The sequence below is a fragment of the Dermacentor silvarum genome, chromosome 7 (genome assembly GCF_013339745.2).
Source record: "Dermacentor silvarum isolate Dsil-2018 chromosome 7, BIME_Dsil_1.4, whole genome shotgun sequence".
Lineage (NCBI taxonomy): Eukaryota > Metazoa > Arthropoda > Arachnida > Ixodida > Ixodidae > Dermacentor > Dermacentor silvarum.
In genome coordinates, this window is record NC_051160.1 from 24,996,023 (window position 1) to 25,012,608 (window position 16,586).

A 16,586-nucleotide genomic window follows, 5' to 3' on the forward strand; every position below is an offset into this window, starting at 1 on the left:
ATCAAACGTGTAGGCGTATTCATATAGACACAGAAGATTGAAATTGCAAGGAGGACTCCCTCAAAATAAAATGAACAACAACAACAACAACAACAACCTGCGAGTGAGCGATAAAATTACAGGAAAGGTTTGTACATGGTTGTGAGTACGCTAAATAAATTTATAGGGCGTGTATGCTTTGAAAAGTTTTTTTCCGAGCGTGACAGAAGCCCGCGAATACACGCAAAGGGCCTCGAGCGGCCAATCTTCTTCTTTCTGGGGTTTTACGTGCCAAAACCAGTTCTGATTATGAGGCACGCCGTAGTGGAGGGCTCCGGATTAATTTTGACCGCCTGGGGCTCTTTAACGTGCACTACAACGCAAGCACACGGGCGTTTTTGCATTTCGCCTCCATCGAAATGCGGCCGCCGGGGCCGGGATTCGATCCCGCGATCTCGTGCTCAGCAGCGCAACGCCTTAGCTGACTAAGCCACCCCGAGCGGCCAATCGCGCGGCAAGTTTGCGAGTATCCGCGGGCTTCCGTCACGCTTGAAAAACCACTTGTATGTAGCCCGTATTGAGCGACAGAAAGCTGTATCGGGAGTTTTTCATGTTGCTCTACAATTTGCTCATTGACACTTTTCATTCAATTATAATATTTCGGAAGTTGATTAATTAAAAGACTAATTATCAAATTAGGTGGAGTGCAAAAAGATTATCCAAGTATCTCCAAGCTACGGCAAACATTACCTTGGTTCTGTCCAGCTACGTGACATTTGCATATTTTTAAACCTTGGTGCATCAGAGTTGGGACACCCTGTAGAAGCCACTGTATATTCTTTTTTTGTTACGCTACCGTTATGCCAACGTGTGTGTAGGGCGGCCAAGTCCTCTCGGCTTTTTGACCAGCTTTTTTTTTTTTCCTGGTCTCCCACAACATTGTTGGAAGAAAACTTAATTCAATAATAAATTCGTCACTTTGCGCATTGAATTACGGTGAAGACGAACGGTAGAACTAGGCATTCGTTTCCTTTTTCTGGACGGAACAATGAAGTATTACTGATGAACTTATTTCTTGTCCCGCGGAGTTTGATTGCCCGTGGTGGTGAAAGTTGCGTTTTTATTAGGTATTTGCTGAGAGTGAGGCTGAAAATAAGGACGTGGACTGACGACTACGACACGATAACATTGGCATAAAGACGATTGTGGCGTAACAAAAAACGTACGGGCAAAGATAAACCAATTTTTAGCTCCTAAATGTTATCGAAGTAAAAAACACAAAGAATGGAGGGGGAGGGCAGTAGTTTGTCGATTTAAAGTGCCCCACTTTGGCTATTTTGCACCTGCCTTAGTGCATCTGAAAGAGTGATAAGACTCGTGTCTTCTTTCTCTTTCTTTCACTCCCCCTCCCCCTGCACCTCCCCACGTGTAGGGCAGCAAACTGGACAAGTCTGGTTAACCTCTCTTCCCTTCCTTCACCCCTTCTCTCTCTCTCTATCTGTGTGTATTTATTTAAGCTGTTCAGCACTGATGACATTTTGAGAGGACACGAAGACACCGAGCTGCGTGGCTGTTTTTCAGTGCGAGCGGCCCACTTCTTGGGCACATTTACAACTCTTCACAATATTTCACCTGCAGGTTCTAATTGCTTTCGTGTAGCGTGAACGAATTTACAGATAAGCCGGCACTCCTGTTTTGGTTGAGTGGAGTTCTCAATCAAGAGCACCACTGTGATAGGTCAGTAAGTTCAAGTGGTCAAGGCTGAAGTCGTCAACTGACTCGTCTCCTAAATATCACACATAGACAAAGTTGCAGTTTCACCGGAAAGGCGAAACATTGATTGCGATAGCAAATTAGTAGACAGCTATACGAAGTATGGATAGTAGTCATATCAACCGTATAAACTTGGAAACATTCGGTTACTAACGGAATTAACAAGCATGGTGTCAGCGCACACAAGCAATCGTGAACACATCACACTCGATCACCTCAGACACTTGCTGTAAAAAGGCTGGCGTGAGCAAGCGCAGCTGCAGCCGCAAGCGAAATGATCTTCGTGCTGTCTATCAATTCAACGGAAGCCGAGCCGCGAAAGCACAGCGCGCAGAAAGCTTTGAGCCGTCTGCAGACTGCTTTCAAGATACGGCTTGCGAGACCACGCGCGGCCGCGCAAAGTACGCAGTTGCTGGCGGATTAGAAGCTGCACCCCCTCCCTCCCACGCTGCTTTCCCGCTTTCCTCCTTCCACGCGCGAGATTGAGCCGCGATCGCCAGTCGCGCTGGTGCGCGGTCGCGAAACACGCAAAAGTGTTATCCTACTAACACCCGTACCAGTATTGTGTAATCCCTTAAAGAGGTAGAATATTCCCTCACCTGCACCACCTCCAACTGATAAGCCGCCTGCTCCAAGGCCACCACTTACAGACCCTGAAACAGAAAGCAGCGTTAAGCATTGATAAAATGATTCGGTTGATGACGTATTCACACAAAGTGGGCAATGAAGGGAGACAATGCTAGCATAAGTCTTTAGATAGCAAATAAAAAAATATTATGGGGGTTTTACGTGCCAAAACCATGATCTGATTATGAGGCACGCCGTAGTGGGGGACTGCGGAGTAATTTGGATCCACCGGAGTTCTTTAAATCTGAGTACATGGGTGTTTTCGCATTTCGCCCCCATCGAAATGCGGCCGCCGTATCTAGGATTTGATCCCGCGACCTTGTGCTTAGCCGCCCAACACCATAGCCACTAATCAACCACGGCGGGCTAAGTAGCAAATCAAGTCAGATCGCTCCGTGAGCGCTAACTATGCACGACAGGTTCGTGTTGGTGTGAGTCGCTGTCATAGCAGTGGAGGTGATGCTCATTACCATGGTCATGTCAGATACAGCTCAAGCATTGCAATTGGCTGTGACGTTCCTCGATATGCAAAACCAACTAACCCATGAATTAATTCTTCTAGTTCCTCGATATTCTTATGCATATGGCGGCTGGCAGTGAAAGTTTCGATGAGGGAGAAGCATGGCAAATATTGAAATAGATAGGCGAAGTTTATTGAAAGATATTCTAGATGAGAAGGTAGCGAAAAGCGGAAATAAACCTACACAGTTAGTTATTAGCTAGATTGAGTTTTACAGGAATTCAGTCTATGCGCAGTACGAAAATGAAAAGTACTAGCACATGGCTTCCAGTTCAGATTTTTCCAGTATCATATTCAAGTTCATATTTCCAGTTCATATTTTTACGAATAGAACCTATGTGCGTACATGGATGGCTAATGGATGAGCGAAGCTTTCGGCCCCGTAATCGTTTTAGTAAAACAAATTATAATCTAAAGATGGAAGTTCGCATTCACCTGCACCACCAGCTCCTAAGCGACCGCCTGCAGCGCCAGCTCCTAAAAGAGAGAAATAAAAATAAACCATTTGATGCTGTCAGAAAGACTTTGTTGAAAGTGCATACACGCACAGTAGGACAAGAAGGGATACAACGTTAGTAGGTGTCGTTAAATAGCGAAATCAAATTGCATGGTGCGTTGGCGCTAAACTTGTACAATGGACTTGTGTTTACATGGTGACTGGCTGTTATGGTAGTTGCACTCGTGCTCATTTCTGCCATTCTGCTAAACGTAACGCGATTAATGCACTTGGCTATGATGTGGAATCCGCTATAGTGAGAACTAGCGCGAAAAATGGGGTACAAAAGAAAAGTAACATTGAATTGCTCTTTACCTTTCTCACTTTGGAAGTTAACGGTGCTTTAATGAAGTTTACAAAGCCACTGTCCTCATATATATATATATATATATATATATATATATATATCACGAATTATTCGGTAAAGCTTTACTGCGGCATCAGTTAAGACCTATACCAACAGGTAAATGGCGTAGTGCTAAAAAGGCAGAAATAGATACTAGGCAAACGCCCTGCACTAACTTCCAAGTGTTTAACTTGACAGGCGTCGATATTTTTTTATGGATGTCAATGCACATGGAAACCAGGGCATGAAATCATGTGAAATATGGCACCTGTGCATGACCATTCGAAAAGGACAGTTTTTTTTACAATTAGTGATAAGGTAGTCGGCTAAATGTTGAATCATCGTCAGCCTATATTTATGTCCACTGCAGGACGAAGGCCTCTCCCTGTGATCTCCAATTACCCCTGTCCTGCGCTAACTGATTCCAGCTTGCGCCTGCAAATGTCCTAACTTCATCAGCCCACCTAGTTTTCTGCCGTCCTCGACTGCGCTTCCCTTCAACTTGGTATCCATTCTGAAACTCTAATGGTCCACCGGTTATTCATCCTACGCATTACATGGCTTGCCCAGTTCAATTTTTACCAGTGGAGCGTTAGTTCGTAACATACGAACAGAAAACTAGCACAGCGTTGCCAATTCCGCTAAACTTAGCTTAATCCAGTTGAAGCTTGGTTATGCAGAGTTTATTTCATTTGTAAGCGTAGGTAAGCTAGTGATAATTGCGTCAATCATAATGAAGCAATTGATAATCGATAGCCAATCAATACCCAATCGATACGTAATCGATCAATAATTAAGAAATTGCGGAAAAAATGCTTGGTAGTCTGTTAACGTTAGGCCTACCATTTTTCGTTCCATCGCTCTTTGTGCGGTCCTTAACTTGTTCTCGAGCGTCCTTGTTAACCTTCAAGTTTCTGCCCCATATGTTGGAACCGGTAGAATGCAATGATTGTACACTTTTATTTTCAACGACAGTGGTAAGCTCCCAGTCAGGATTTATCAATGCCTGCCGTATGCACTCCAACCCAATTTTATTATTCTGTAAATTTCCTTCTCATGATCAGGGTCCCCTGTGAGTAATTGACCTAGATAAACGTACTCCTTTACAGACTCTAGAGTCTGACTGGCGATCCTGAATTCTTGTTCCTTTGCCAGGATATCGCGCATTATCTTTGTCTTCTGCATATTAATCTTCAAGCCCCACTCCTGGACTTCCTCCGTTAAGCTCCTCTATCATTTGTTGTAATTCGTCCCCAATGTTGAATATGTGCTGCTTAAAGGAGTGCTGACAGAAAAATTTGAAGTCGAGATAACTTGCGAGATCGATTTAGGTGGACACACACACATCGTCTACAAAATATCAGTGGCGAATATAGCTTAGAACATATTTAAAATCAAATTTAAAGTACGTGCGCGTACGTACTCTTTAAGGAAAGTGACCTCGAAAGTGTGCACGTTAAAAAAAGTGTGCACGTTGTCCACGATTTACTATATCGCACGTTGTGTGATATAGTAAATCGTTGGCGTGGTTTTGGCTCGCAAGCGCAGCCGCCGCAGCAATCGTCTCTACGAAGCGGCTCGCCTTGCTATAGCGTGTTTTCTCATCGCTACCAACGGTGTCGGCAAAACTATAATTGTACTGTCAGTTATGAGCGACACAAATGTGCAGACGTTGATTGGGTTGACGAATATTGTTACTTCATTACGAGCTGCGGACGGATCGCAAGGGCCGTCGGGCCTCGGATCAGACCGCCAGCGAGCTAGGCCTATACCGTTTCCCAGCGATCGCCAGCTCGCATGGGGCGCTCGTTCGCTACCGTGGGCGTTATATAAGCGGTAGAAGTGGTCCCAGTTAGCGCGCGCTACTGGACGCTAGAATCCTGCTATAGAATATGCTTCATTCCCAAAGCGCCCTCGCTCGACGAATGGTGCGTACTACTTGTAGCGGTGTCTATACGTATAATCATGTAGCTGTCGCTGGCCGCACTTTCCCAGTCGCTGTGCGCTGTAGTGGATCGAATCAAAAGTGGTTGGCCACGTCTAATACGGTGGTGACTCCCGCCTGGAGGAAATAGTCGTGGCTGGACAGCGAAAACGACGACTACGATGAAGGGCGACGATATCGCAAAGCACGTGCAGGCGTAGCAGACGGACTAGCAACACGAAGCTCGCGCGCCGGCGAGCGCTCGGGATTGTGCACGTCACAGTTTTGTGCGATCACGTGCCCAGTGTGTTTACAATACGTGGAGATCTACGTAGCTCTCTGAAACCGAAACTTGGACTTGTCGCTACAAACCAGACTCCAAATAATAACCTGTCGCGCTCTGAAGCAAATGAGGTTTTGTGCCATGATTGCTGGGTCATTAGATGCTTATTACATCAGAAAAAAAAAAAAACAAGTTAGAAAATTTTTGTGTCAGTACTCGTTTAATATACCCCACACGTGTTAGCTGCTCACTGGCGTTTTAAGAAACTGCGTTTCTTGAAGTCATATACACGGCCCATCTTTGACTAAATGTCACGCCCAGGTTTTCCCACGCAATAAATATATAAATGTGCGTACCTCTATCGAAGCAAACAGCTCTAAGTTAGCCCTACGAGTTTTCGTTTTCGAGGACGCACTATTTCTGCTGGCGCTATGCAATTTGCCAGTGTGACGGACTGACAAACCAAATTTAGTGCATTGGTACACCAATAGATTTCGCAGGGACAGCCGTGCTCACATGCAACACATGGCAGCCGCTCTCCGCCACTGCTTGGGAGGCGAGTGTGATTAGCAGAGCCCGAAAAAACAAAATCGAAGCCAGTGAACGCAGATGCACGAGGTTAAGGTGGATCGTGAACAAGGCGCCTAGAAGCTAGCTCTACGATTGTGAAATTGGGCCATAGGAACTCGCTGACAAAAAAGAACATATTTCCGGGAAAGAAATGCAGAGTTTAAAACAAGTATTAGTAAAGAACAGTGTGATGTTTCTATATTGTGTGACATTAAATTGGCGACTGGGGAAGTGCCTGTTGCCTGACATACCAGACAGTCGACCACCGCTGATGCGACCGCCAAGACCTAAAAGAGGAAAACAGAAAGAAACGCGTAAAAGGCTTCCGATTCAGCATTTATAAAATCTGTCACGTGAAAGCCTATGTACCATTATATCCAGAGAACAATCAATGTGTTCGATGAAGGTGGTAAATAGCGTAAGGGACAAAGAGACAGGAAAGAACGCTGATGTTCAACTTCGGTTGAACATCAACCGGCTTTCGTGTAGGAGCCTCATAAATGTAGATTTAATCGGCTTTCGTATAGGAGCCTCATAAATGTAGATTTAAGTGAAAGATTTGACAATGTTTTTAACCGATCTGCGAGATGGTCAGAACCTTGAAATGTGGGCCTGGCGAAGAAAAAGCAAGCGGCAAGAAGGGACAGAAAGAGCACCAAAATTTAATTCCGTCAGAGCGATTTCGAAGCGGCAATTCAGAATAACAGAGTCGGGGCAAAGAGATTGATGCTGCTGCGAAATAAGATGCAGATTAGGTTCGTCCAGTCGTTTCAGTTTATCTTACAGCGGATTATTATATTGTTGATGTTTAAGTCCTATGTAATAACAAAAATTTTACTAAAGTGAGGAGCTTAACGATGTCCTGTGCTCAGCTATAAGAAGGCTGTTTGATGTTTTGATAGGAAAGATCAGATAGAGTTTGATAGGCGAAAACTCAACTTACCCGAACTACCAGATGTTAAACTGGTACCATAGGTACCACCACCAGACACTCCTGAAAGAGAGTGGAGGATGGGGATGTGTGTATGTTTGTTTATCTAGGGTAAAGTAACTTTTGGCAATCTGTGTAAACGTCGGCGTAAGTGCGGCAGGTAGAACTTAAGCAGGAAGTTGAAAAAAGAAAACGAAGAATTTTGGCAAATAACCTGCTAAAAAAATTCGCGGTTCGTTAAAAGCGCATGAAAACGTATGTCAACCTTTGTTGGTTATCTTACAGTGATCACACACCTTACAGTACCGGTATTCACTTGCAATACTCGTGTAAGTGATCAAATTGAATGGTTGTCGAGTGAAGGGAAGAGGAGTTAATTACACTATTTTATCGTGAATGCTTTTATCTAGGTGGCATAATTTTGAAATGATTCCGGCTAATAACCAGACAAGTATTTATGAAATCAAACTAATAAGTTTTCCAACCAAAATACTAAGACTGCCGATCCTAGTGCTTGACTTCATATGCTTCATCGGAGAAGTTTCTGACTTCATTCAGACATGCAAGAGTAGGACAGGTCTAGTTTTGGCGTATTCTTAAATTCCGGCCAACCCCTACACCAACATCGACAACGACATGCCGAGGAGCGCTGCTGTCACAACAATAGCGGATGTCCGTGAGTGACGTGAATGTTTCCGCCTGTCTGGCGAGTATGCAGCAGGGAAATAGACTCTCGCTCATGCTCGCCCAATGGTGACGCGGAAACAGCCGCACCTATCATGGACATTCGCTAGGAGTGTGACATTTGCGCTCCAAAGTATCTTTCAGGTTTCTAATTGTGGTTGGCCGGAATTCATTACTGCGCAGAAGTTAGCAGCACCATTCTTTTGCAAGTCTCGACGCCGTCGCAACGTATTCCAATGATACTTACTGAAAGCAAGCTTGTCGGCGCTAATTAAACAAGGACGAAGAAAAGAAACAACAGGACGGGTCCCACCTTCCAACTGATTTTATTTCACACAGGAAAGACGATTTTATGGCACTGCCCAAGACACGTGATAAAATTGTGCAAGGTTACTTGTTGGGTTTATCTATTGAAATGCTTGTGCGCACAAATCCAGACAAGATCTCTTGTTATTTTTTTTTTTTGCACAAAGTCCGCAGCACTGACAGAGAATGTAGGTCGTAGAAGTAATGGCCCTAAGCGCACAGAGAATACTCCAGTTGCTCGTATGAATCGCTCGTTACATATATTAGTCATGTTGAACGAGGCATTTTGTGAGCGATGAAATAAAGGGTTCTGAGCGCTGACATACAGCTCGGACGTATCCCGCGGATTTTACGTCAGTTATGCCTACGATGCGTTCAAGTTGAGCAAGAAAAAGTGCAGAAATGTAACTTGGCATTACTATGCTAATATAACAATGAATCAAGTAAAATTGAACTGGATGACTGGGCTAGGAAGCAATGGTCATGTTGTTAGAGTCACATATGTGGTTTAGCAGAAATCATTATAAAAATTTACGCAGAAATTCATCTAGAAGTTGTCTAATTATGCATAAGCATTGTGCCACTTGCTCATCTTCACGCAGCCCGGTGTCATTAACAACGTTATGAAACTTGTTCTGAGCAGTACAAACGACAGCGCTGAGGCGACACGAACTGCTGCGGACGACTGCACAAGGTGAATTGATGGCACAAGAAAACTACGGCAGGTGGCGGAACCAGGTACGCTGAGGACGTTCCGATCATTATAAGCCGTTATCGCTCTCTAGTACCTTATCAATCCACATCGAACCATTATGAACCGTGATCAACCGCACTCCGGCGGCGGCTGTGCTGGCGAGCCCGCGAGGGCCGTATCTTGAAAACGATTTGCAAAGGCGACAGAGAGCGCCGACTGCTGACAGCCTCGTGTGCTCCGTGTCCTTGCGGCTAAGTTCGCGTTGAAGCGAGAGGCGGCACGAAGGTGAATTCGTTCGCTGCGGCGGGCGCTTCTCGAAAGCGATCGTCTTACGGGACGCACGGACAGTTTTTCTCATTGGGTAAGCATGCTTACGCGTTTAAAAATTGAGCTTAGATCTGAAGTGCCGCTCCGGTTAGAATATGCCAACCAGTTGGGACTAAACCCTGGCAACAATGTATGCAGCTGTCTGAAGAATTCCAGACAATCCCGCCGAATCACGTGACGTCCTGCGTGACAAGCAGTACCAGCACTTTTATATCTAGCCTGGGTGTGAAAAGACGCGGAAACATTATTTCTTATATAGATACGTAAGTAAACACTAGCGCATGACTTTCTTGCCGTATTTTATCTAGTCTTTGCTTTGAACTAGTGTATTGATTGAGAATCTTAAGCAAAAGCAAGAGTGCTCAGGGTCACAAAATGCAGGAAGTACCATCAAGAATAACTGAAGTCCGGGATCGCAGAGTGTGGATCACTCTGCGGTAACTGATCACAGCTGAATATGGCTAGGATTTGTGCAGATCATTGAAGAGTCTGGCTCGCAGCTCATGTTGCTTTATTAAGCTGATGGAATGGCGAAATGTTTTTGAATGTGAAGTGTATAGGAATAGGTGACTCCGTGGAATCAGCTATAACAAGGCTGCTTTCTGACAAACCAATGCATCGTGATGCAGAATCCGCACTCACCTGAACCAGAAGATGATGATACGCTACTGTAGCCACCGTCGTAGCTGCCACCGCTAATGCCACCGGTACTGATCCCACTGCCGCTGCCAGAAACTAAAAGTAAAAAAAAAAGTGTAAATGCTTCATATCTCGAGTAAATTAAGTTTATGCGAGTTGGTTGCGCACGAGGCTCTCAAGTAGTGTGCAAAAACACGATTACTTTTGCCGTGAATGGAACATGTGAAATTGTGTTCAGCAGTGGGACGTCATGGCCACGTAACCACCACGTCGGAATCTACTCATCTCGTCTGGAAGTGCTCTGATTGAGTCCTTTTTCACGCCGGTGTAACAAGGCATATCAGCCTGCTGCACTCCCTCAATACACAGCTCACTGAATTGTCACGTGCAAAGCCACTGGTCCTAAAAAAAAGTCGAGAGCTTTACTTACATATTACACTGGAACATACACATTAGTATACTAACTGGTTGTTTGTGTGAAAAATTAATTTATAGATAAATGAATAAGTATATAAGTAAATAGAAATGTGAGAAAATAAATAAGCAAATAAATAAATACAGGAGAGGGAAGGAAAGTAAATTGCTGCTGATCGCATAGTAGCTTTCAAGCGGTCTGCTGGCACCGCAATCGCAGCCAGCAGTGAGGGGACGGGGATATGGAAGTAAAAGGACAGGCAGCAAGAACAGAATTGTGGCTAGAGCAACGAAGATAACTAATTACATGCATACAACAACGTGACTGCGTAAAAACAGCTCAGGAATGGCTGCCCAGGTGCTACGTAAGCGCTTCAACGCCGGATTAATTATTCGAGGATCCCCAGTTCACTATAGTTGTTGCAGTAATCCATACCTGTGAGACCGAGGTGTTTCCTGCGCGCTTGCATCTACACTCACCCGATACTCAACCGCAGCAACCCCACTCTTTGCTGCCGCGAAATATTGTGTATGGGTGATCGAGGCAGATTCTCCCCACGTGCACTACGCGAGTTGGCTACCATCATTACGCTTTAATGCATTTTCCTTAAACTATCGAACACTAGGAAAATCTGCCTGGTACTACCGTATGATTACACTGGAAGGAATTATTGAGCGCCATTAAATATTCTCTCTAACCTGACTTCATGTAAATGTTTTGTATACTACTGTTTTGTTCTGCTTCTTTAAGACTCATAATTTTGTGTGCGTGTGTGTGTGTTTGGCATTGATTTAACTTTGCTGTGAAAGCCCTATTCGGATTGCTGTACTTGAAAATAAATAAATTAGAGGGATAAATTGGGCGTGTAGTACTTTAACATATTGAGTGGATTCCTACAATTTCTCCTATTGGTTTCCACAAATACGTACCCAGCTTGAAGAAAAACACTTGCATAGATCTTGCACTCATGTCCTCTACTAATGAGGAATCAGTAGGTAATTCCGGGGTTCCTCGCTATCAATTACTGCACCTTTATTTAAAGTGCACCCATTGCTGAGCGTATTTACGTCGTACAAGATTCTTCTGCTGGACTTCTATTGTGAACCACCGCGAGTGCTGATCTCCAACCGCCACCTCACTTCAACGCATAGCCAGTGCTTAAACAACTAAGGACGTGTTGTGGAACGGATAATTGTCATCCACGCAAAAGCGGCTACAGGCTGCATAGCTAAACGGAAACCTGTGGGGTATACTTATTTGCGGCTTTGTGCTTCTCTCGAATGGATGGACCATTTTCTTATCATGAAAGTTCCTGCACGTACGGTGCACGTTTGACACACGGACGTGCTATGTGCACTCACGTGAACCGCCAGATGCCGATCCGATGCCAAGGCGACCACTGCTGGAACCTGAAGAGGGGAAAATGATAACGTGCTCCAGATCCTGCACTGACGAAATCCGTTGCTTGTAGAACTAGGGACTCTAACCCCCGTAATCAGAAATGCATCGTTACTTGAAGCCCATGTTTAACTTGACCTAGATGGCGCCTGGTGTGAATGTGCCCAAGACGCTCGGTGCGTTTCCTTCGGCGCATTCACGAGAGGCGTCATTTAAATAAAGTCAAGCGTGGGCTTCAAGTTAAGATGCACTTAAGCATACGGGAGTAACAATGCAAAGAAAAGTCCGAGAGCTCGTGCAAGTCCTAAGCAAGGTCCTCATTATCTATTTCTGAGGATTCACATTGTGTGCGATAAAATGTGGGAGAGGTGCAAGGACGTGTCGACAACTTCAACTATATCGTGAGAGAGAAGGCTGCCTGCAGATGCCGAGTGAACACCACCTGAACAAATAACACGACGTGGATAGTCTAACGAATAATTAGTTAGCAAAGTTGGCGTTGCTTGCTTCCTAAAATACGGATGTCCCAGTTCATTTCAAAATGCTATTGACGCTTCTTGCGGAGCAGTTTGCTCTAGAGGAACGAGATGGCGCGTTCGGCAGCGCACTGCGCGTTGCCTCAGCGAAAGCGCACGAATACGAAACCATAAGCGCTTTTGTTGTGCTCCTGTGCGATCAGCTGTCTGAAATGCAACTGGATGTTCGCTAACGCACTGTGCTCCATTCATGCTACAAACATTTAAGTGGTAGAGGGAAGACGTGTGCAGTTATTGTCTGCAAAAATATTGACGGGATTATTAAGGGATCTAATGACTCTGTGTGGCCGAGTTCACGGACCGCTGCTACATAAGGACTCCCTATGTTGCTTACCGCCCTTCGCGATACACGACTTTTTTTCGAGGATAAATAAAAAATCACTTATCCACCCGTGTTGTATCTTTAACCTCCAACGACATGACTTCCACCCTGTAACGTCGGCAAGAGTGAGTACCACTCGTTATACACAGTGAAAAAGGGAGTAACTCCGCGTCCTAGCATAGTAAGTTTCTCCCACGTTATCGACACACATAGACCCCAACTTACACCCAAACTTACGCCGACTTTATCGCCCACTTATCACAAGTAAGTGAATGAGCCCACACATGAATCAATGAGCCGAAACATGGGTGGTGGCGACTACACCGAAATCGCACGAATGTGCGAAGCTGAACTGAGGTGGCGGATTTCATTTTACATGACGTCATCCTCAATAACGGCGCACCACGGCAGCTCCTCACTGATCGCGGCCGCACCTTCTTGTCCCGAGTTGATGAAGACCTCCTTCGCTCCTGCTCTGCCGAGCACAACCTTTCCACCGCCCACCACCCGCAGACAAGCGGACTCACAGAGCGGCTCGACCTAACGTTGACAGAAATGCTGTCTATGTACGTTTCTGACGACCACAGTGATTGGGACAGCTCGGCACCCTTCGTCACGTTCACCTATAATTCGTCCCCTCAGAGACCGCTGGCTTTTCAGCATTTTACTTTCTGTTCTACCACCGTGCACGTTAAAGAACCCCAGGTGGTCAAAATTATTCCGGAGCCCTCCACTATGGCGTGCCTCATAATCAGGAGTGGTTTTGGCACGTAAAACCCCAGAAAGAAGAAAGAAGATTTCTGTGCTACCGCCACCTTACTCTGCCCTTTGACAAACTGCTTACTTTCTCGACGAACACTCCCACTGATAATGCCCAAGACGTTTTCACCCAGGCTCACACAGCACGCCGGATTGCTGGCTTCGGGCTCATTGAGTCTCAAGCCGCAGAAAATATCCGGTACGACAGCCAACATCGGGACGTTCGATTTCCTCCTGGCTCCGTTGTCCTCCTATGGACACCATGTCGCTGCATTGGCTTGTCTGAAAAGCCGATGCCGCGCTACACAGGCCGTTCACGATATTTTGTCACCTTGGCGATGTGAACTACGAGATCACTCCACTGAACTCGCCTGTCCCCACTGACGTTGTCTGGACGTCTAACGGCGTCTACCGATAGCCGAGACGCTTCAGCCGTCTGCTTCAGCTGAGACGTCTACGACGTCTCGGCTAGCAGACGTTTCGGTTAGCGCCGAGACGGGTTATGCTTTGGTTATGTTAGGCGCGGGTTATGCTTTGGTGCAACCAAGAGTGGCGCCAGTCAGAAGATAATTTGACGTGTAGAGGTGGACTCGGTCACGACAGCCATCTTGTTTATGTATCGTTGTCTCTCTTGTAAATAGTGTAAATTTATCTTTATATGTGACTTACGCATCGTAACAATGTTAATTCCCGAACTTTGCGGAGAACTGCATTGGGCATTTCAGTCACTTTTGTGCTTCAATGCATAAAACGACGTTCTGTTAAGAAATCGCTATCTTCACGGCGGCACCGCTAGCATGCGCAGCCTGTTCAGTGGGAAGCGCGTCAGAGCAACCCAGCTGCCTATACGCCTCACATATGACGCGTCCCTGAGGCGATAGCACGGTGCATCGCTACATTGCTTCGATGTCAATCCCATTAACGTCAACATTCATTGTAAGATGGGTTGTCCCCGAATTTTATTGCAACACACATGTATAACCAACTTGAATGCGATTATCGTTCTCAAAAGACTTCACAGATTGAGGTAACAAGCTGTCTACATACCTCCATATATTTGCCTAATTATCCTAACTGCAACTTGGGTGACTGGGCTCGAAACCAACCTTCGGACCCACTTGGGTCACTGGGTACATGGCGCTCGTCGGTGAACCTCATTGGCGATAACTTTGGCAACCGAATATCGGCTATGTGCTGCTCGTCAATACCAAAAATATATTTAAGATTTGTCCGTAGCTTGGCAGAATCGGTCATATCTATTCAGACGTTCTTGTATAAACATATATTCACACTCCGAATTCGTGGTGGCGGTGCCAGGTGGTGCAGCGTGTCTCGAAAGAAGCTCGAAAGAGGAGCCCGTCTGTCTCTGTGACGCGTTTAGGCGTTGGCAGTACGGTGTGTCACTATATGGATTAAGTGCTAATCATATTAGCGTCGACCTCCGTCATGTGGTGGGTTCTGGCTGGATCTTTCTCGTTAAAATTTCCGTTCCTGAAAGACAGGAATTGTTCACGCTTCTTTCTTACCAAAGGATGTACTTGGGGAAGCCAGCCTTTAAATCCATCAATGCGGCGAGCACGCAATTTTTGGGGGCCTTTTTTCTCACCAACCGACAATGTTATTCATCCTTAAATCGTCTGCACTAATTTAACTTACCCCAGGAGCCCGATGGACCTGACAGCATTCCTCCACCACTGCTCAAGCTGCCGCCGGCAGAACCTAAAGCCGAGAGTAAAACATAAACACAGCGGACTTGTACAAAACTGCAAAAATAATAAATCAGTTTGCTTTGAGCGCGAGCAACCACCAAGCTTCCGAACGAAAAGCGTAGATTGCGTGACGCCTCACCAGTCCAAGCCAGCGATGTGGCTAGCCACCTGGGTTACCGTCAGCTAGGCCTTCATGCGTTGATGTCAAGACCAATGATAACACCCAAACTTTACTGCCGAGGTGAAAAAAAGGGTAGCGCAAGCATATAACACCTTTAACTTCTCGTGAAAGAAAGAAGTGGGTCAGCTACCTGTTCGGCCTGACGCATACAGCCTTGGAGCCACTATAACGCAGCATGACTTAGTTTCCTATGCATTTTGGAAGGATTCTCTGCGGGAGACAGCTATAAACTGCTTCTGAGGTGAAATCTAGCAACTAACAACTTCGTTTTAAAAGACTTTAATGAATGCGGCATTTCTAGTTTGCAATTTAGCGCTGATTTTTACGTGAATTGGTAACACAAGCGCGAACATTTCATCCCAGTAACCACACTAGCACTCTAGTATTGTTTAGTTGCATTAGTAGGCGGAATATATGCATTCACTTGCAACACCTGGAAGCGATAGACCACCTCTGAAAGGCTACCGCCAACAGATTCTATAAGAAAACGTTGAACGTTGAGAAAAAAAAGATAGGGCCGAGGAATAAATGGTAATAGAGTGCAAATTGGAGACGAAATGCTTGCAGAGGTCTTGCGATAGCATTGGTGAAATCTACCAGCCTCTGAAGACTAAAAGTCCGAGACAAGTTCTCGTTACCTAACGCAAGTGCGAAAATGCTATTCCAGAAACCCTGCGAACAATTCAGTATTGAAAATTGCTTAAGAAGGTGGTTATCTGCACTCACCTGCACCACCTACATGGGATCCGACGCCAGCTCCAAGGCCACCACCAAGAGTTCCTAAAACATAAAAGGGCAACGTTTAGCCCCGACGAAGTCAATGTGCTGAAGAATAATTTATCGTATAGTAAAAATTCAAGTGAAAAGGCTTGTACTAATCTTTAGATAGCAACGGTGAAACGGTCCTGCCCGTTGGCGCTAAATGTGCGTGACAGGTTTGTGTTACCTGACAGAAGTGAACAAATTTTATCCTGGTAACATTCCTAGAAATTCAAGGCTGCCAAATGCTTTAAGCAGGTGGGACCTGCACTTACCTACACGACCTCCAAGAGATCCACCGCCGACTGAAAGCCTACCGCCAGCAGATCCTATAAGAAAGACAACGTTCAGCATTGAGAAAATATTGGGCAGAAGAATTAATTGTAATGAAGTGGAAATTGGAGACGA

At 45.4% G+C, this 16,586-nt stretch overlaps 1 protein-coding gene across 1 annotated transcript in view; it reads right to left on the bottom strand.

Annotated features, from left to right (window-relative positions):
• Positions 1–16,586, bottom strand: part of LOC119458772 (uncharacterized) — a 42,081-nt gene that overhangs the window by 1,212 nt on the left and 24,283 nt on the right. The window contains exons 7-15 of the mRNA XM_049670964.1: positions 16,454–16,507; positions 16,146–16,199; positions 15,186–15,248; positions 11,876–11,923; positions 10,103–10,195; positions 7,462–7,512; positions 6,770–6,805; positions 3,335–3,376; positions 2,352–2,405 (exon numbers count right to left, since the gene is read on the bottom strand). Of these exons, the coding sequence (XP_049526921.1) occupies positions 2,352–2,405; positions 3,335–3,376; positions 6,770–6,805; positions 7,462–7,512; positions 10,103–10,195; positions 11,876–11,923; positions 15,186–15,248; positions 16,146–16,199; positions 16,454–16,507 (495 nt within the window). The remainder of the gene's footprint in view (positions 1–2,351; positions 2,406–3,334; positions 3,377–6,769; positions 6,806–7,461; positions 7,513–10,102; positions 10,196–11,875; positions 11,924–15,185; positions 15,249–16,145; positions 16,200–16,453; positions 16,508–16,586) is intronic.